At 37.6% G+C, this 21,845-nt stretch overlaps 1 protein-coding gene across 3 annotated transcripts in view; it reads left to right on the top strand.

Annotated features, from left to right (window-relative positions):
• The window catches only part of RNF38 (ring finger protein 38), a 185,214-nt gene extending 180,766 nt beyond the window's left edge, over positions 1-4,448 (top strand). For all 3 annotated transcript variants that reach the window (XM_075208162.1, XM_075208153.1, XM_075208171.1), the window contains one exon: positions 454-4,448. In XM_075208162.1, coding sequence (XP_075064263.1) covers positions 454-516 — 63 coding nt within the window. In that variant the 3' untranslated portion in view covers positions 517-4,448. The remainder of the gene's footprint in view (positions 1-453) is intronic.
• Positions 4,449-21,845: the final 17,397 nt, after the last annotated feature.

The raw sequence follows: 21,845 nt of genomic DNA, 5'->3' as shown, positions 1-21,845 counted from the left end.
TGGTTTGTCCAGGTGCAAAGTTGCTCCTTTTCTGTGCTTTGCTCCTCACTCAAAATCAGGCCCTTTGCGGCTAATGGCACCTTATCTTTGTCTGATCTTTGCTTTAAAAACCATTATTGAAAGCCAATGACAGTATAGTCCCTCTTACCCTGCTTATGTTTTGAGTACCCTAGATTACTAAATTGTAAGGTTACAACCTCAAATACTTGGGACATATAGTGAACTTTTTAAGAAACGGTAATAAAATAACTGCAATACATTGTAATGAGTGTTTTTTTATGCTCTAAAACTTTCACTTTGTACCTGTTCTAGAACAAGCTGAATTTTTCACATTTATTAACATAAAATGTATGTTTGATTTGTTTCTGACATGAAAACACATTAATTAATCCTTTTACATTAAACAATATTTACCCATCAACTCATTTAAATTCTTCTGCTTTTTTCATCTAGGCAAATCGTACCTGCCCTATTTGTCGAGCTGATGCTTCAGAAGTACATCGTGATTCAGAATGACCAATCTCAGAGCACAATTCTCGCTCGGGTGTTCCTAGTCACGTGTGTGTGTAATTTCATATGCACACCAACTATCCATTGAACTTAACCCGTGTGGCTTCCAGCCTATTCTTTACACAAAAGGGTCTGTGGACCTCTTTTTGCACTGTGTGATTTAATCAATTATAAAGCTTATAATTAGTCTTCACAATTATGGGATTGTTATACTAACCGTGTGATTGGGACTCCAAAGATTATTATTATTATTTTTTTATATTCCTTAGCTTATTTTGTGTGTGCACTAACATTCCCTGGTTTTCGTGTGATCATTCCGAGTGTATTTGCTGCAAGATTACGTGGATGTGATCTTTTAGCATGTGCTTTTATATTTAAACGGAAAATATGAAACAAAATACAGTGGTAGCTCCAAACAATTTAGCAATCTACCTTATTATAGAGCCTTCAGATACTGTGAGTGCGAACGGATGGAATGTAAGACTGTGTGTTAGTGGCGATGTTGCTTTGTATGTTGGCTTGTGTCGAGCACAAGAGCGTGAATATGTGCAGTTGGGAACCTATATACCAGCATGTACTGAGAACGTATGTGTGTAGTATTACTTATGCTGCAATGTATAATCTTGTGTGTTATTTAAACAGTACTAGTACTGTACACTGGTTTCTTTTCTTGTGTTTGCAGTTGCACACTGAATGCTAAGGGTGTAGCAATCTATAGGCATTTCATACCGCTTTCTCACCTTTCCATATAATTTTTATTTTGCCACTGCAGGAAAAGGGGAAAAGTGCATCAGTTCATAACTTAAGTACTACTAAAGGACACTACAGAAGTTGCTATTTTTTTCTTGTTTATTGAAAATTGGGCAAGAGCCCAACAATGAACTGATCATTTATTAAGCCATAAGTATACATATTTTTTTGGTGAGAGTACCTCTTGTGTATGTAAAGCGTGCCCTTTGTAAAGTCTTTCAATTTCTTTTAAATAGTAGCTAAATTCTATTTTGGTTAACTTTATCCAAATTTTAATTATTGTAATATTTGCACCACACCAGGTCATTTTGTGATAATATACGTTGTATTTTTTATTTTTTTTTTGTATAATCAATTGTAGGTGTTTAATAGGCATGATCCTATTTTATTTTTGGAGCCATCTTTGTCTTAAATGTTGCTTAATTTATTTCACTTTGTTACTGAGTTCTAAACAGCATTTGAAATGAACACTGAAATGTATTTCACAAAAAGCAAACTCCAAACTTGATGACCAATACATGGTTGAAGTGCTTTTAAGTGTCCACAAGAAAAAAGGCCTGCAAAGCATAGACTGTTTTCTTCAGATTTATTGGTTAATTTGTCTACTTCATTAAACCGTTTTACATCTCTTAACTGAACAGGACACAACTGAAACAGTCTGTGTCAATGTAGGTAAATCTGGGCATGGATGTAACGTGTAACATTTACCTCTCCATTGTTCATATGTGGTTTTCTTAGTTAACGCTCATGACCATTCTCTATTTCCAGTTTAAAAATGGACCTGTTGTTACTATGAATCTATATTTTCTATTTCAATGGTGCAGCACAAATTGTGTGTGCCATGCAAAGCTTGTGTTCCAGAAATTATTAAATATTTAGTTCTTTACATTTTAATGTCTCATCCCTCTGTTTGCTGCTGTTTCCTAATTCCAGTGGCATTCTATAGAAATTAGGACATCAAAGATTTAGCAGTATGAGGAATTAAAATTGCTTTGCTTCAAGCCCTGTCAAGGAGACAAATTGGCATGTAGGACTTGTAGGTCCATTTTGGTTAGGTATTGTAAGGATGGCACATTTTGGTCATTGTATTCATCCTTATACACATGGAGACAGCCATTTGGTGGCTAAACCAAAATTTAGCTGATTAATTTGCTAGGAACAAGTCTAAGGTACGATGCACAAAGTGCTTTATGCCTTAATGATTTCATTAGCTCCTAATTGATAGGCAACATTCGCTTGAATATTGGTTTAGCCACAAATTTGCCTTGTGTATATGGCAGTGGGTTAAATACTCTTTTTTGAGTTTTCCTATTTACATTCACAAGAGGAACAGACCACAAATTAGTGGGTGATCTTTGGTAGCTCATTCTCTGATTTAAATATTGGTTAAATAAATTTTTCAAATGCACTTTTTCATTTTCCCCCTGCAATGCTGCTGCTTAATTGGGTGTTCATTTTTCTATTGGTTGCAATAGCACAAGCAGCACAATTATTGATATTGCTGTATTTTGCTACCAGTCCCAGCTTTAAGTTAGTAATGTGTGTATCATAACTTGTGATGCATGTCTGTCCTGTGCCTGTCACAGTTCTGTGTCTCAGACAGTGTTCTGTTTAACTTCATGCTGCTTCCCCTTTTTCCGAGCTTTTGGTTCAGTGGACTAAACAAAAGCACAATTTGCCTATGGTTTTTACACACTGTTGCCTCCATTACCCAATAGCAAAGACAGAACATTTAACTTTTTTAAAATAATATTAAAACCTGTAAACACCACAATGTTCTGGAACCAAATGGACAAAACTTGCTCTTAGTATCATTATAAATCGAACTTGTCCTTGTACTAACCAGCCACTGGCCATTGTCACATTTTTAATAAACTAATGAAACCATGTAATTGCAGACATTGTATACCACACTCCTCTTATAATGCTACAAATACTTTTTATATACTGCGAAAAAGTTTTTACTTGTATAGACTTAACACTATTACACTCAATATTCACTTTATTAAAGCATGCAAGCATCGCACTTTTTCTAGCTTAAACTGAGCTAAATGGGATAATAAAACAAACAAAAAAAAGTCTAGGGTACACATTTAATAAATTTATGTTCACCTTCTGGCACAATGCAATTTACTTGTTTCGTTTTATTTTAGGACAAATGTTTAAAGAGTAGGGTCACTATTCAGAGTTTTCTAGTTACACTCTGGAGGCTGGTACTTCTGGAAAAAATTATTTTTTTGCATGGGTCTCGTGCAGACGTGTGCTGACTAACTTCCTGTGGTTAATATACTAAATAGAGCTAAATCTATAACAAGCACACATGCATGTGTTCTGAACCAGCACGTACCAGCTACAAATTTCTCATTTTTCGGGTTTTGCGATTTTACTTTTTTTTTTTTTTTTTTTGTACGTACGGCCAACATGTCCAGGAGTCAGATGATCTTTCTCAGCTGTTACTGCCATTTGTTCTATATCTGATGCCTCTAGCCCTAGCATGCAGTAGTGCCTGACCAGCACAAGAATCAATACAGATGTTGGTTGTCATCTCCCACTCCCTAAACCTTTTATCAACCGTTGGCTTCAACATCTAGCATTCTGTTTGCATTTTCTTTTTACTTTTTGCATGAAATTCTTGCTTTTTCATGTTTTGTGGCTCTTGTCTACAAGTGGTTATCAAGGCCTTAAGATGTTCAGGGTTTTATTTGATAGAAATTGTTTTTTATAGTCTTTCCTTATATACCTTGCCCCTTTACAGTATTTTTCCCCCCTCTTCTTCCTAGTGAAATATTTCATCTGAATTATCTTTAGGCCTTACAGGAAAGAGCCTTTTGTGTGCTCTCCCTTCTTGGTACATTTACAGTTACCTCATTTTGCTATTTATGTGTTTCAGATTTGCCAATGAAAGCTTATGGATTTTATTGGATTCATATTTTTTTTTTCTTTAAATCATTCTCTATTGTATCATTTAACATGACATGTAGTTTTAAATGTATTATAAATATCTGTAACCAAATCATTTGAAGGCTTGATAAATTTTTAACAATTTGTACATTTTTTATGAGAGTTACTAGTAATGCTTTACTAAGTAGTGCAATGATTTATTTTTTATTTTTATTTTTTTTATCCCTGTGTCCAATTTTGGAGTTGAGAGAGGGTTGTTCAGTAATAAATGTATGGTGTACACCTAAGTCTGCTTTGATTTGTGTATTGAAACTGTAAAACAGTTTGTTTTATTTTTTACCATACATTATTTGGCAAAAAAAAGCTTCCAGAGACGATATACAGAATATAAATGGCTAATGAACTTCACTGAAGATAATGTTTGGTTCATTGATAACTTGTCACTGGTGTCCTTAATTGAAGAAAGAAAATATCCGTCTACTTTACTGAAAATAAACATAGTACATGTTCAGCATTGAACATTCTAATCCAATGTGCTTTGAGCAGCTTTGTTTTCCACGAGCAAAAAATGAAGCAAGAAGTTAGTGAATAGTGGGCATGATTATATTTGGCTTATATTTGTATTCCCTGACACATCTATTTTCTAAAGAACTTGCCTAAATTGTGCATTTCCTCATTAAATTACAGCATATATATGTACCAATGACCATTACCTGCGAACGACCAGAATATTCTGTCCATCAGTGTTATATCAGTGATGTATTTTATGAAAGCTATTCACAGTAGGTATGTAAATGGGTTTTTTTTGGTTGTCCACAGCACAGGATCTAAATGTGGGTTGTTTTTCTGGTGCATTTGGGGTGGGACAAGCAAATGTGTGGTTACTACAGACTGTAACCTTTTCTACAGGAACAGCTCATGTTATACTGTGCAAAGGCAATAAATTGCGACTAAATTGTAATATTCTGAGAACCCATTATAAACAGTACTAAACACATTCATATATTCCCCCCCCCCCCTTTCCCAGTATATTTGTTTGTACTGATGTTAAAGGTGCAAACATGGCTTTTTATTTTTTTTTTAGTGGATGTAAGGGTGATTACCAAATTATTTAAAAAATGACTGGTAGCTGAGGGGGGAGCGTGATATTTTTGTACTGGAAAAGATGGAATTGTTTATCTGCGTGGGAACACAAACGCAACTTGTTGGATAGTGGCAAAATGAGAGATATAAAGTCATATTGTCCAACTGGAGGCTCAGCAATAGCTGTTTAAACACAGCATTTTTATTTTTTAAAAAATATTCAAATTCTTTGAGAATGGATAGTAATGTTGAAAGTGTTTCAAAGAAGCTTCATGTCACTGTAGGTACAGCATTAAAATTGTCTCTAGCAATGCCACATATCTCTCTACAAATGTGGGGCAATGATCTTGAAAGAAACATCTAGGATAGTGTCAAAAGAAGTGGTCTTTTAAAAACAGTTGAAGATAGGTAAGAAGGAATTGATTAGTAATGTGTAAGGCAAGAATGGACTCTATGAAATGGTTTGCCCTGGCATCTACAGCAATAATCCGTTTAGTGCGATGGCTACAATCCTAGGATAGTGTCACCTTTTGAAGGAGAATACCTATTTGGAAAGAAGCTGGACTCCTGTTCCACAGTTTTCTTGAGGGAAGTTTGTATGAATACTACAAGACAGGTCCATATCCTGGATGCCTTCTAAGGAGCGAGAGCAGATTTAGTCATAACAGGGATTTCTTAAAAGCCAAACACAGGCCTTGAAGATGCCACCTCAGTCAATTTCATGCAGGGATTTCCAGGACTTGTATTGTGTCTACAGAGAGGCAATGCTCTTTAGGCATTTAAATTGATCTTCCCAATACTTACCAAAGGATTTGTTCTACTGGAACATAATGGTGGCAGACAGTCACTTCTAAAGTCTATTCTTCTGAAAATCTGCAGACACATTTGAATTCATGAGATATCCACCATGCAACAGCGTTCTTAGATACCCATCTCCAAAAAGTCAATAAATATCTGCTTGTTGGGCTGTCTACAGTTGTAAAACCAGGAGCTGATTGACAGGGTTCCTAATCGGTGCTTAGCGCTATTCCACGGTTTTTATTGTAGAAAAACATGGTGAAGGAAGTTGTACAATTTTAAATTCATGACATCTCAACAACATTTTAACATTGCGTCAAAAAATTTCTCCGATTTCTGATTTTTCAACGAACATTTCTCATTCTGTTGCGAGAGCTGGTTTGGCTTGAGAACCAACAAGAAAAAAAAACAAAACAGCAATTTCAGACTAAAATAGTTAGTGATTTGCCTAGACCCAATAAAAGGAAAATAATTCTTGTCCCTGGAAGTTTGCAAAGGAATCTCTGGTCCATGGTGGGGAAGTGCTTAAGAGTGTTAGGGCTCATGAACACAGCCATGGATGCCATGCCCTGGATGAGACTACACATGAGGCACCTTTTAAAAAAAAAATGTTTTCTCTGAGCCAGGAAAAGAAGTTGAAACTCTGTTTCAAGTCATTTTTTTTTTTTTTTTTTTTATGAGACCAGATGAAATCTGCAACGGGGGCAAAGAAAACAATCGCAGTAAAATCATGTGCGGAACATTATTGGATTTTGTTTGAAACATATGCCAGCAAAACTGAATGGGATGCTCTCTTTTGTCACCTGACAGCCCATTAAATACAGAATAAAACAATGGAATGAAAAATTGCACTCGTGAACGCAGCAATATTTCCAGCAAAAAGTGTCATCACAACTGCATCTCTATCAGAAAATGAACGAAGACCATAGCAAATTTACTGCAAAAGCTTTACCACTAATTCACCATAAAAAAAAAAAAAATCTTGAGTCCCAGCACATTGGTCTGTAAAACATGAAATTATGTACTTTTTTACTAGTTCAAAGAAATACTCAAAATGAAGATAAGTATAAATTCCTTAACAATGGATCCAGTGTTTACAAAATTCTTATTGTTTTTGAAGTTGGCACATATAAATAGGCGATTGCTTTTATTTTATATAATAAAACATACGCTTTATTTTGGTTTTTTTTACACAACACTTGGTGTTTGAAATTACATATCTAAACACTATTACCATTGGTGCAATAACCATACTGAAGTTACCACTTAGTGACTGTGCTAATCTGAGCTATAGACTGCTACCACGCCATCCTTTTGTAGTTGCATGCGCTTCCAGTTTGTTGGAAAAATGACATAAATTAACACAATGATGGTCTTTACACACTTAACCCTTCCCAGAGTTGCATGATTCCTCTAAAACCCTTTATTTTAGAAGGATAGCGAGAAAGGTTCTTTTATTTCACAATATACTAAACTGCTCTTGCGTTAAAACACAGCAATAGACATGATATACACTAGCCAAAAAAAAATACACATTCCCCTGCTGGGCTCCAACTTATTCCTACCAGAGATTGCTGCTATAAAGTGCGATGAAAACTACTTTTTAGATGGTAAAGGCTTGATAGAATCTCGCCAGTCCAGCTTAAAATGGCAACTCCTTTTGGCTGCTCTTACATTAGAATTTTGAATTCAGTTTATAATATGCGTCTCCCCAAATCCTGTTGATTGCCAGGGTGCAAAGAATATGAAGGGACAGTGAAAGTTATTGTGTTTCTACTAAGTTTTTGGCCACGAAGGAGATGGGTTGCAGAAGTAGTGGTAGTTTCAGGTGGCAATAACAAAGCCACGGTATCTTCCAGTATATCTGAGTCTTCTACATCATGGACAAATCAGCATTAAAGTCCAGTATCGTGGAACCTGATTACGTGAGATTGCCGAGTCAACAAGGTTTCTCATTAAATCCAATATACACTGTTAAAATCAGAAAGCGATCCGCTTCAAAGGTATACTATACAATGTGGAAAGTTTCCAGGAACTTGTATACTCTTAAGGTACATATCGCTAAATAAATACTTCTGTCGGTTGCATCCTAGAATTTCTACCAGGAGAATTAAATAAAGGTCTAGCAGTGAAGGCACTTAATGTACAGAATTCTGCCTTAATGACGTTAATACAAAAGAGACGGCAAGGAGAATTGAACCATTATTTCTGCATTTTTGGCACTATGTTATTTGGACTTATGGAATTTGCATTTTAACCTTTTACAGGAAATATCTTTTGAAGTTCCTTGCTGGGATAGTAGTCTTTATAGTAGTGATTACACATAGAGTATTAGACCTGCAAGCACTCTAGGCTGAAGAACCCTTTCTTAACCTATTTCAGAATAATGTGGGTCTTGGGACAAATACTACCTTTTTGCTCAGTGATATCAAACTTTAATGTAGTTTAGGAAATTTTTGTCCCCTCCTTTTGCCTTAAGCTCAAGTGTTTCACTGTCTGGACTTTAAGGAAATATGCAATTACCTGTGTCACACTGCGGGGTGTAGGAACAAAAAGCAAATATTTTGAACAGGTGCAAAAAGAAAGAAAAAGATGACACTAAACACACTGCCAAATGGGTTAAATTTTGTATTCAAGAGGCCTACAAGATAGAAAAAGAAATTACAGATTCTATTAAGGCTCATTCAACTGTAGCAACGGTAGCATGATGAGCAGAGAAGGAGTCCTCAATCAATGATTTGTGTAAAGTACCAGGATGGTCTTCCTTGGTACATATTGTATTGAAGTCCAAACCTCAGCAGGCGTAATGTTTGTAGAAGGGTTCTGATTTTGAGGAACATCAAGTGAATTATCGGCTTGGGTATTACTACTTGGTATCCACTGCAACAGAAGAGGAAAAGGAAATCCATTAATTGACGTTTCCTTAATCGCCTCTATGGCAGCCAAACTTACATTACTAAGTTTTTATACTTTGTATATGTGATTTCTTCTTCTGAAGTTTTAAAAACATGTGTAAAGCCAAAAGTTGCCTTGAATAATGGGGAGTGACCTTATGTACTTTCTGATGGTGTCTTGTTTTCAGTTCTTGGTTGGGAAGATTAGTCCTTTGCTATCTGTAACCGTGGAGTTGATCAAGGAAAAATAATGGTGGTAATTGTTCATTTGGCACACACTTAGACTTATTTATTGAAGCTATGCATGTAGAGTACATGTAGTAATAGCTTGTGGTTAGTGTTTAGAGAGAGGAGTGATGTGAAAAAAACATGTTCCCAACCTACACAGTGGTAGGACAATTGTCTGCCAACTGCTATTCATTGTAATACAATTGAAGAGTATGTGTTCTCTCTACAATTGTGTGTTTCCAAGGCTTCCTTTTTTGTAGGGGTAAATGGAAAAGTTGTGTAGAGGACCTGGCTTGCCCAAGGTTTGTATCCCACTGGGCTGCTTGCTCTACCAATTGCTAGTTTGTAGACAAAAGAGATATTGGGAGCCATCAGTAGTTTCTAGAGTACAGCTTCTGCCACTCTGATCCTGTCTGATACTATAAGTAAATTGGCTTGCATCCGGAGAGGAGCCCCTTCCCAATGGCTCGAACTTAAACTAATGCTGAGTACATGATGGATACTGGCTGCCATATACATGTCTGCATACATACACAAACACTTTTTCGAACTTGTTTTCCTAGCATGTTGTTTTGCAAGGCTTCATTTATGTAATCGGAGTCTGTAGGAACACCACTTTAGCATCCTAAACTCTAACCACACTTTTTTTTTTATTTTTTAAAGTCTATAGTATAAAAATATATGTATTTTTGCCAATTCTGTCAGAGTATTGTATGTTGGTAGTAGCCTGCAGATTTCATATCCCAGATCAATTGATTTTTGCTATTCCTTAAATACTTTTTTCTTTTGTCCATTTAAAAAAAGTGGTTTACAAGTGTACTGAACAAGAAAATAACGGCTTTCCAACCTCTTTTATATTTAGGCACATGTTTACTGTGCATAATCCTAAATCTAGTCTTGTGATTTTTAACTACCTCCCCCCAGATGTCTGCAGGTAAACTAGTGGCGAGGGTTGAAATCCCTGTTGCCACTCAAACCAGCAAGCTGACGCATGGTAGTGGCTCTGGAAAATATATGTCTGGTTTTTACTGTGTTTACACAACTTATATTCCCATTCAATTTATGGTTCTTTATCATATACAGTGTGATTGCAGTAAAATCTGTGAAATATGCCTTTTGATGTAACAAAGTTAATACATTAAATTTGTATGTGTTTATTTGTATTTTGATACAATATAGAAAACACCCATCACCTTATTATACTGGAATTGCTGTAAAGGGAAATATATAAGCCTGATCATGTCACTACCTGCATATAGGAAAAACTACTACCCAAGTAAGGAATGTGCAAGAAAGAATTGGGGGTGGGAAAGGGGGAGTATAACATTTAGGGGGAATAAAAAAAGGTAATTGAAGGGCTGTGGCACAGGTTCTCATGTTAATTAAGATTCTGGTCTGAAACCAGATTAGAGGATGGTGTAACACTGACCACCACATTCTTTTCAGTGCCAAGTGGGAAGCTTTACTGTCTAAGTGTCCTTTTGATGAACCATGCAGTTGATATTGCTGTAAAATGTAGAGGACCCATTATTTCCTGTCCCCCAGCTGTCCTGTGTTGAATGATGTGCCCTGAGTCTATGCTTTGCCTGCTACTATGGATATAGACAGATAGGGTGGGTTGCGCTACCTCTAGATATGTAGAGCAGCCAATAAACGAACCTGAAGGTGTGCTTGAGGAAATCCCTACCCTCCCAAGGGGAAACGGGGTTTAAAATAAATAAATATCAGGTTCTGGGCGCTGATCAGTGTGGAATGTATGACGGGATGGATAAGTGAAGTGGGATATAGTAGATATTTATTGTAACATGGTTTACATGGAACACATTCCGGCCAGAAAAAATTGTGCATACAATGCACTATATTGTGTTATAAAGGCACATGAAATCACAAATGTATCACAAAAAAATAATAATATATATCACAAAAAATGTATGTATTTGTATACAGGAGCTCAAAAAACAAAAAACAAATGGAGAGCAAAAACACGGAAAAAAATCACAGTCCTGGCTTAACATTAAGCCCGCTAAGTAGGCTATAAGCCCTTGTAGATATGGCGTTAATGAATAAGAAGTGTTGTCCAAAGGACCAATGTAAATGTCCAAAAAAGTCAAACAAATGGTCCAGGGTGACTTACATATTGTCGTTCGGCAGAAAGGGTTGTTCACGGGGCGAGGATTCCTCCTGGCACACAATTAACTGTCTGTGGGTGTCTGGCTGATTAGCACCAGTAGGAGTGGTCAGTTGACTGTAAGAGGTACCCCAGGACATCTGTAAAAACCCTTTCCCCTAGACAGGTTGCCTGAGTAAACCTATCCCTATCCTGTAACAAGAGGGTTTTAAAATCAAATGAAAACTATCAGAAGAGAAGGGAGGGGGAGTTTATGGAGAAATGAAAGGTGCAAAGTATTGAAGTTGAATGGTCTTGTGACCTCATGCAATTGGTAGCAAATGCAACCAGTTGCTTGGTCAAAGCATGTTTTCGAGGCCAAGATTGTAGCATCAGCAGGGGAGAAAAAGTCCTGCACTCATGATTCATTTGAGACATACATGATGGTAATTCCAGCAGCATTTAGGAGAAAACTTTAGAGCCACGCTCTTCATTCATTTAAAGTGATCGTAGTTTTGTTCTATCTACTGTGCATTTTCAGGTGAATCTGTAAAACTAGATGCATATAAATATTTCGCCCTGACACCTGGTCTTCTGACTTTTATACCTCACTCTTGGTGTCCCATTGTCTTGAACTGCCTTTCCATCTCTTCTCCCCCCACCCTCCACCTTTTGGGTCTTGCCTATCCATCCTCCAGCCCTGTTTCTTCATGGACAGTTTCATCAATTTTGCCTGGCACTGCTCCATTGTTGCATTACAGTCTTTCATTGTAGCATGAATTACTCTACTTTGCTTTCTCATTTTGCAGGATGTTGCTTTGTAACTAATTATCTTGTGCAGCTCATATCTTGCGTGTCTCCCATGTTAACTCTCTTCTCTGCCACCTGCCCGCTCCCTCATTCCTGCTCCATCAATAAGCCCAGTGCCTCCCCACCTAGTACCCATTCACCCCACTCTCCCCTTCTTTCTTTCTACCCTATTCTCCCTTAGTTTCTCACCATGTCTTCTTGCTTCCTTTCATTTTCCTTTAAGTGCCACTCTCTTCAACTCTATCCATTTCTTTGTCTGTCATCTACTGCTCCCTCCTATTCTCACTTCCATTTCTTGATACCTGTGAATCCTGGCTTCCCCTCTATCCACAGACCACCCCTTCATCTTCCTGGGCGACTTTAACATCCCCATTAATAACCCCTCTGAGCCAGTGTCCATCAAACTTCTTGACCTTTCTACCGCCATTGGCCTCTCACAATGGACCTCCACCCACTTCCCATCTTCTGAACACAATCTCCTCTTTCTGTCTCCTGCACCGTTTCCTAAATCCTCCTTCACCAGATGCAAATTGATACCCTTGACTCTCTTATTGATTGAAACTCTCCTCTCCCCTATAACCACCTTGGCCTGTTCCAACCAGATGACCTCCCTCTACAGCCATACCCTACTCCTCTGCCACCTCTGTTTGATTCCACTGTTCCAAATCCCAACCTTGCACTCCAAATATGCATGGTTCCTTAAAAAATGCTCATGTACTCCCGCCACTGGTGGAAATCTCACTCCCTGGCAGACTACATTTCAAGTTCATTCTCTCCTACAGCTCCACTCACTTGCCAAGAAATCATTCAAGTGTCTCAGCTACTCCCAGTCTTTCAACCCCCAGCGAATTCAGCGTCCACCTGCCTTTCTGCCACTGGCTTTGTCTCCCTTTTCACCTCAAATTTCTCCATTGCCTGGCCCACAACTTCAACTTTTCCCTCTCCTCTGGCTTCCCCTCATTGCTCAACATTCAGCTCTTGTCTTACCCATTCAGAAAAAAACAATCTTGACCCACCTCCCTGTCTAACTACTGTCCCATCTATCTTCTCTCTCTTCCTCCAAAACACTTGAGTGTTTTGCATTTACAACCACCTCAAAAGCCTCTGACAACTACTTCCTTGACCTCACAGAAATTTACCTGACCAATGTCACCAATGATCTTCTTTCTGCCAAGTCCTTGACTTCTCCCTGCTTATCTGTCTGGACCTCTGTTTCCTTTGACACTGTAGACCACCCTCTACTGCTGTGCACCCTTCACACTATTGGCCTTTCTGGCACAGTCCTCTCTTGGTTCACCTTGTATCTCTCCAACAACTCTTGTTGAAGAGATACAAGGTTTGCTGTTTATACCTCTGGCTCCTCCACCATTCCTGCTTCCCATAGGAGTCCCTCACGGCTTCACTCTAGGTCCCCTGTCTCCAGAATCCCTACTATGCTGACACCTAAATCTTTTATTTTCTGATCTCTCCCTTTCCCTCTTTCAGGTATCATAATGCTCCTCTGCCATCTCATCCTGAATAACCCAAAATACGCTCTAAATTCACATACACACCTTTCACATGCAGCAATTTACACTAAGAAGGTGTCACCCAAAAACACCAAAATTGTGAACAACTCCATATACAAATATATGCTTATGAAAAGACAACTTTTATACAATAGTGATTTTATTGTAAATAAGGTTATTTAAAGAACATTTATCTTTGAAGCGATCTTATTCTCTTGGAAAGTGTGTGATCTCTAATGTTCTCTTATCCCGATTTCACATGTGCAAAAAAAAGTATAAAACAAAACACCATCATAGTGTAATCTGGTTAACCTTAATAGGGAGAAACTTTTGTTTTTATAGTTTCTTTGGAGACAAAAAAAAAGTAATGGCGATCTTAAATGAACTTTCCTCTCCACTGAGTAATGAAATGCAAGCACTTAGAGGTTTTATTTTACCCCCAATCAATCATTTGCTATTTAACTGGATAACATATTTATAAAATATTTGTTACCCAATAGTTACTTTTATATCCTATTTTAATCATAGCCATCAGACGCCATTTAGAAAAAATAACATTCTTTATTTCCATACAGTCTTTGGATAAAAGAATCTCATTATGACAAAGATTTGAACTTCTTGCAGTATCCAATTCCTATATGCTTACCGCTGTCACTGATGTAATATAAGCATGTGTGTGATATCCTAGATGTCTGCTTGATGTTTTGAAAACTGCCCATCAACTCCTATAGCTTGTCATGTTGGAAAGTGCACAATAGACCCTAGATTTCCAGAGTTCCAACGTGTTTCGATTAGGGTCTTTTTCAGGGCATGGGGATTGCAGTCTGAATACTAATTTTTAAACTCGTCACAACCAATCATGTTCTACTCCACACTCATGGGTTAGGGAGAGCAAATGGACCTGAGTTTTTTTTTTTTTTAATTTAAACCTTCAGATCTTTTAAAAAATGCATACTTTCTGGTACAAATACATTTTCCAATATAGAAGCATAACAGAAACAACATAGTGAAATTTTTTAATAACATATAACTATCTTAATCGTAATTGGGTAAAAAGCATTCTTTCCCCCATATTACGATATTGTTTCATAATTAAAACATAGGTAATATATAAAAATCATTACAAATAATGCAGGGAGATGAAAGTATATCCACTTTAATGAAACATATTAAAATAAATCTGTCCTTAATTTAAAATTGTAACCGGTTGGTTACAGAGACGGAATGTCTTCCAGCTGCGCCACTGCTATGCCTCACCACAGGGGCGCACGGAGGATTGTCATGGTGGGAGGGGGGGTTTCTCCCCGACCCAAAAAAAACCCGACAGAGCTGCTGCGCATGCGCAGCAGCTCCGTTTCGCCAGCGCTGTCCTAAACAGCAACTATATATATATATAATATATATATATATATATGTGTGTGTATATATTATAACTTTCCTAGAGGTTCTACCTATGTATTGTTTATAGCGACTTCATTCTGTCGTGTAAACACAATTCTGGGAATTACATTCTTTTATAAATAATTGGTGGAGGTGGCTCTTACATCGTGAGCTTTCATAACGTTACACTCAACGCTTTTACACATAGCACAGGACCCACACCTATAAAAACCACTAGATGTAATCACACTCCCAGTCACATGTCTGGGAATATAACTATGCACCAGGTGCTTCCTAAGATTAGGTGCCCTTCTGTTAATGAATTATGTAGTGTCTGAAATATCTTTTAAACTGGAGTCCCTGATTTAAAACTGGGCAAAAAATTGTAATTACCTTTTCTATCTTTTTAAAATCCGAATTATATTGTGGAATGAAACATTTTGCCATTTTTGTGTTTTCTCTCTTTTGGGGTTAACAAAGTATCTCTGTTTAAACTTTCTACCATTCCTATGATTTTATCTAGATCTTGTTCTTTGTATCCTTTAGAAATAGTTTTTTCATAATAAGCATTTATTTTCTAAAGTTCTCTACTTCTTCACAATCTCTTTTTATTCTTTGAATTTGGCTGAAGGGTATATTTTCCAACCATTTAGAATGGTGGTTACTGTCTACTCCAATATAGGAGTTGGAGTCTGTAGATTTTATATAATTATTTATCAATAGAAGATTATCCTAAACATAAGTTTCAAACTCCAGAAATTTAACCATATTTTTACTTATCGTAAATGTTTATTCTATGTTCAGACTGTAAAAATTAAGTTTAAAGCTTCATAAAATCTGGCCTTCAGAATCCAAATAATGTTGGAGAAGCTGTGGCGAAACTGGTACGTGCCCCAAACTTTAGCTATTGAAATATTTCATTTAATTTCACAGGTTTCCAAACTTAACACTTCTCCTTCTCCAGCTATGGCACTACTACACCTATATCCGCCACATTTCCAACGCCACAATCATTATGTCACTGGTTGCATACTTATTGCAGCTAGAGCTGCAATAGCACAGAATTGGAAATCCCCTTTAATCCCAGCTCTCTAAAATTATTACTAAAGTTCAACATAGTTACGAGATGGAAACTATAGGTTTTAAATATTCTACAGTGGCTTCCTCTCTGTTGATCAAATGGTTCATATGGTATGAGTATTTTACAGAACATAGATCAGGGTCTGATTCTTAAACCCTGTTGAGGGGTCTTTAAATTGTGTATTTGAGTCAGACCCAAAGGTACTCTTCTTATAATCTGTCTCCTGCTCTGTCTTCATCCCCTTCCCCCTACTTGTACTCCCCACTCTCTCCTCCCCCAGCTCTTTTTGTTGTAAGTACTTTGCAATATATGGTGTGTTTTTATTTTTACTTTTTACTTTTCTTGATTGTTTGTCTTTGGCAGTGCTGATTGATCATTGTATTCGATTTACTGATTTGTTTTTATGTTCCTCTAAAAACTCAATAAAAACCTTTTTAAGGTAAAAAGAAAAAATTAAGATTAGAACAAAGCATATCTAATGCCCATTCATCACATCGCCAGATTAAAAAAAATACATAGTCTAAATAGCGATGCTATGGAACCAGGTTCGTCCATATGGTGGGATCATTCCAAATATGGGATTTTTCCCATCATCCCATAAAGATGTTAGTATAACTAGGGACGAACCTGGTTCCTATTGCCGTCCTTGCCAGTTGAGCATAGTACTCCCGTCATACCAAAAATGGTTATTTCAGAGAATAAAGTCTATCTATTCTACTATGAATGCTTTAAGTTCCTCTTTCTTAGAAGATCGATCCCAGTAATATTTAACTGCTCTGATAACATCATTATGGTTAATGATGGCGTACAGGGATTTTACATACGCCATTACCAGGATGTAATTTTCATCTCAAATAAAGAACTGTAAAGCATTCAAGATGTGATCAACATCATAGATACATTCTTCTCCTATATCTAAATCGCTTTCTTCTCCACTCCCATTTTGAAGTAGCCGATTCCTTTCTTTGTTGAATCTACTGTACACGGTTAGTGACAAAATCATGTTTGTCTCTTGTATTTCCTATGGTTTTTTTTTTCCACAATAATTTTTTCTTATTTATCCAATTTTTTTTCTAATTTCATGTTCCATTTCTTTGTAATTCTCCAACTCAACAAATGGAGAAATTAATGTTTTTAAATAAATCAAATTATTATTAACTAGTTTTTATAAGCTCCCTCTTTCTCTCTTAAACTATCAATTCCATCAATGAGAAGGCACATCAATTTCAAATTTTGTACCATTTCTTTATAAACGCTTTTGATTTAGGACTGAATGTAGGAACTTTTACCATACTTAAACCTCTAAGTATTAACTGTTCGCTTAAATACTTTTTTAATTTGACTACCTCCCACCATAATTTACTTTCCTTACTCGGTTCTCTTTCTATTCTAATCATTATTCCTTCTATATGTAAGGTCCATGTATTCCATCATTAACCATAATGATGGTATCAGAGCAGTTAAATATCACTTGGACCAATCTTCCCATCACCGTCCCTGCCTGACTGGCAGGGACGGTGATGGGAACCAGGTTCGCCCCTAGTTATACTAACATTTTTATGGGGTGATGGGAAGAAACCCATATTTGGAATGATCCCACCATAGGGACGAACCTGGTTCTATGGCATCATTACATAGACTGTTTTTTTTGTTTTTTTTTAATCTGGCGAGGTGATGAAAGGGCATTAGATATGTTTTTGTTCTAAACTTAATTTTAACAGTCTGAACATAGAATTAACGTTTACGATAAGTGAAAATATGGTTCAATTTCTGGATTTTGAAATTTATGTTTGGGATAATCTTTTATTGATAAATAATTATAACAAATCTACAGACTCCAACTCCTATATTGGAGTAGACCGTAACCACCATTCTAAATGGTTGGAAAATATACCGTTCAGCCAAACTCAAAGAGTAAAAAGAAATTGTAAGAAGTAGAGAACTTTAGAAAATAAATGCTTATTATGAAAAATCAATTTATTTCTAAAGGACACAAAGAAGATGATTTAGATAAAATCATAGAAAAGGTAGAAAGTTTAAATAGAGGTACTTTGTTAATCCCTGTGGCCTAAACTCCATGCTTGTTGGTTACATCTTCTGGGATCTCTGCTCCCTTACCTTCCTGAAAGTCTGCTATAGAATGGAAATCATCACCCCCCCCCCCCCCCCCCCCCCCTCTATATTTCGGGAGGCAGGTACCTGAAAAACTTCCAGTCTGTGCTCCTCTTCCTCCTAAGAGCCGAAATACATTAGAGCAGGGGTGGGCAAACCTGTCCTCAAGGGCCATATCCAGTTCATGTTTTTAGGATTTTTGTCTGTAGAAACAGGTGGGATAATTACTGACCCAGCCAAATAGATTAACTCAGCTGTACATGATTAAAGAAATCCTAAAAACATGAACTGGATATGGCCCTTGAGGACAGGTTTGCCCACCCCTGCATTAGAGGGACCAGCTTTCCTGCCACATGCCAGTGGCGCACACGATCTCTGTGCCCACTTCTATGGCTGCCTACCTAAACCTACCTGCCCATTGAACTGCTTTTCACCTGGCTACCCTACATCACCCAGCTAAAGAAAAGCGCTGCCTATCTCTGACATTGCATCTGCATAAGCTGCATCGCTTTAGATGTCAAGACCTCTCTCCACAAGCTGTCTCTCCTTCCATGGCACACTCCCACACTCTGCTGCTGGCACTGGAGACCACTCTGCTATTTCAGCCAGCCGTTCAGTGTTCCTAGGCCTCCCACAGCAGCTGCTGGCCGCTATCTTGGATCCGATTCCCCACCCCCTTCCTCCTGGGGACAGCAGGGATCTCTATTCGATCCCCTTCTCTAGCACACCCAGGTAACAGCTTCCCCACACATCTGATTCCTTACCTGGCTTTTACTGATTGCATCTGTGGAGCTACAGTTGATTGCTGACTCTTTATCAGGGAGCAGCCTGACCTGGCACCAGCACTCTCAGGGTCACAGTGAGTACAGATTCACTTGTATTTAACGGTCTGCACAATATCAGCTGGCCCGTTCTTATAACTTGCTGTAAAACATGGACTTTGCTACAACACACCAGTGAGTATGGTATTGCTGCGCTCATGTGGCCAGCTCTGGAACTGCAGCCCATCATTTCTCAGCTGCGCAGTTTAGAATGTAGCTGTGTATACTGTAATATTGGGTCACTAATCTATATTGGTGATGCAGATTAATGGACTACTTTTTATCCCCATTTCTCCCCCTCTGTTTTCTATTCACCATTGCCTGTCCAGTTGCTGCCCCACTGCTTCTATAACAGCATAGTGATTGTGAGAGATTACACAAGCTGTACCACAGTTCCATCTGTCACCTTGGGGGCTCATAACTTTCTGGCATGAAGAGGGTCTGAATGCTGAGCTTATTTGCTAACGGGAGCACAAGGGAATCGTGTTGCATCAAGCTGAGTGGAAGCAGGATACTTTTCCTACCAGTTACAGCCCAGCTGCCATCTAATGCTGTCGGCTATTACTACAACTGTGGCAGTTCCAAAGACCTGAGTACATTTGTGTCGTCCTGCATAAGCCACGGATTTTGTGCACCACCTAGTGACTAATGTGTGGTACTGCATACTCATTTTTTTGGAAGCTTTTATACTGTTCCAGTGCTTCACCTGTTGTATAATACCTCAGCCCTGCCGACCTGAGTATGTCTACCTGACAGCTTTTCTTCTGGGTCTCTAACCTAGCTGCCTTCCATGCCATAACTCCTATCCACAAGGATACCTTTTCTATAGGAGGTGACCATTGCATACAGTTTGTTTAACCTGAATTACCTTGGCACTATGCCTCCTAAAAAGGTGAAGTCTGACAAATCAGCCCCTCTGGTGAACTTTGGTACTGGTTCTGCCACATCTTCATCACATGTTACTTCTCATGCCGTGATGCGGCAGGCGAGTCAACTTTCCCAGTTCTCTCCACCTAGGACCCAATCGGACCCAATTAGTGTTTTGGCTGACACACAGGCCCTGGAAATAGATGGTTTTGTTTTACGCTGAGGTCCATTCAGTCTCTGCTGACAGTTCTTAAAACGGACATTACCTCTCAACTCACGGCATCGATCAAGGAAATCAAAGCGGAAGTGACCGACCTTGGAGCTAGAACAGATCATCTTGAGAACAAGATGGAAGCACTTGTAGTTTCCCACAATGACTTGATCTCTGCTTATGATCTACTATGAGGATATCGGGATTAAAGACAAACTGGTGGATCTTGAAGATGGATCAAGGCATAATAATATTAAAATTCAGGGTATCCCTGACTGTCGCTAACTCTGATCTTTATGAATATGCTACTGACCTGTTCCAAAAGCTACTACCATTGGCCTTGAATTCTGACCTCCTCATAGACCATATTCATTGTTTGCCCAAAAGGAGAGAAAGCACACACACACACACAAAAATGGTGAATGTTTCATTTATTACACAATATAATTCAGATTTTAAAAAGATAGAAAAGGTGATTAAAAAATATTGGACAGTTTTAGTCGGGACCCCTGTTTAAAAGACATCATTTCAGAAACTCCGTCATTCATATACAGAAGGACACCTAATCTTAGGAACCACCTGGTGCATAGTTATATTCCCAGACCTGTGACTGGGAGTGTGATTACATCTAGTGGGTTTTACAGATGTGGGTCCTGTGCTATGTGTAAAAGTGTTAAGTGTAACGTTATGAAAGCTCACGATGTAAAAGTCCCCTTCACCAATTATGTATATCGGATAAAAGAATTCATAACATGTAATTCCCAGAATTGTGTTTACTGGATAGACTGAAATTGTCATAAACAATACATAGGTAGAAAGTTGAAGTGGTCCAAACATCTGAGAAATCTAAAAACAGATACACCCTACATTCTTGATCTTTACATTGTAAACAAACTCATAAGTGTGACATTAATTCCATAGTGTCATTTTGTAGGATTAAAAAGGTGGTAGGGAACTGGCATAAAACAGACTGTAAAACTGTTCTAGCTAAGACAGAAATACAACTTATTTATTCTTTTGGGACTTTAGGTTCAAACAAATAGTTTGACCGAATATAGTTTCTGGTCTAAAATATGAAACTGACAGATTACATTGTATTTTTATGTGTTTTCAGAGTGCTATCATTGTAAATTAGAGTACACCAACTTTAGCTCTATAAGGCATAGTGGTGGTGCAGCTGGTAGACATTCTATCTCTGTAACCAAATGATCTATGTTCAATCCCTTGATGGGGTAAGAACTTAACAGTGTTAATTATATTTTATTTTTTACAATTTTAAATTAAGGATGGATTTATTTTAATATTTTTCATTAAAGTGAATATACTTTTATCTCCCTGTGTTGTTTGTAATGATCTTTATATATCACCTATGCATTAATTATGGAACAATATCGTATTATGGGAGGAAAGAATGTTGCTGTTTTTTACCCAATTACGATTTAAGATTATAATTATATGTTATTTTAAAGTTTCATTATGTTTCTGTTTTGCTTCTATATTTGGAAAATGTATTTGTACCAGAAATGATGTATTGTTTAAATGATCTAAAGGTTTAAAACAGAGAACTGGGGTCTGATTGCTCATCCTAACCCCATGTGTGTGGAGCAGAACATTATTGGTTCTGAGGACTTTAAAAATCACGATTCAGACTGCAATCCCCATGCCTTGATAAAGATCCTAGTCAAAACGTGTTGGCACTGTTGGGATCCAGGACCTATTGTGCACTTTCCAACATGACAAGCTGTGGGAGTTGATTGCCGGTTTTCAAAACATCAAGCCACCAT

This window comes from Mixophyes fleayi, chromosome 1 (assembly GCF_038048845.1).
Source record: "Mixophyes fleayi isolate aMixFle1 chromosome 1, aMixFle1.hap1, whole genome shotgun sequence".
NCBI lineage: Eukaryota > Metazoa > Chordata > Amphibia > Anura > Limnodynastidae > Mixophyes > Mixophyes fleayi.
Note: the sequence above shows the minus strand (reverse complement) of the source record. Positions and strands in the feature narration are given on the sequence as shown.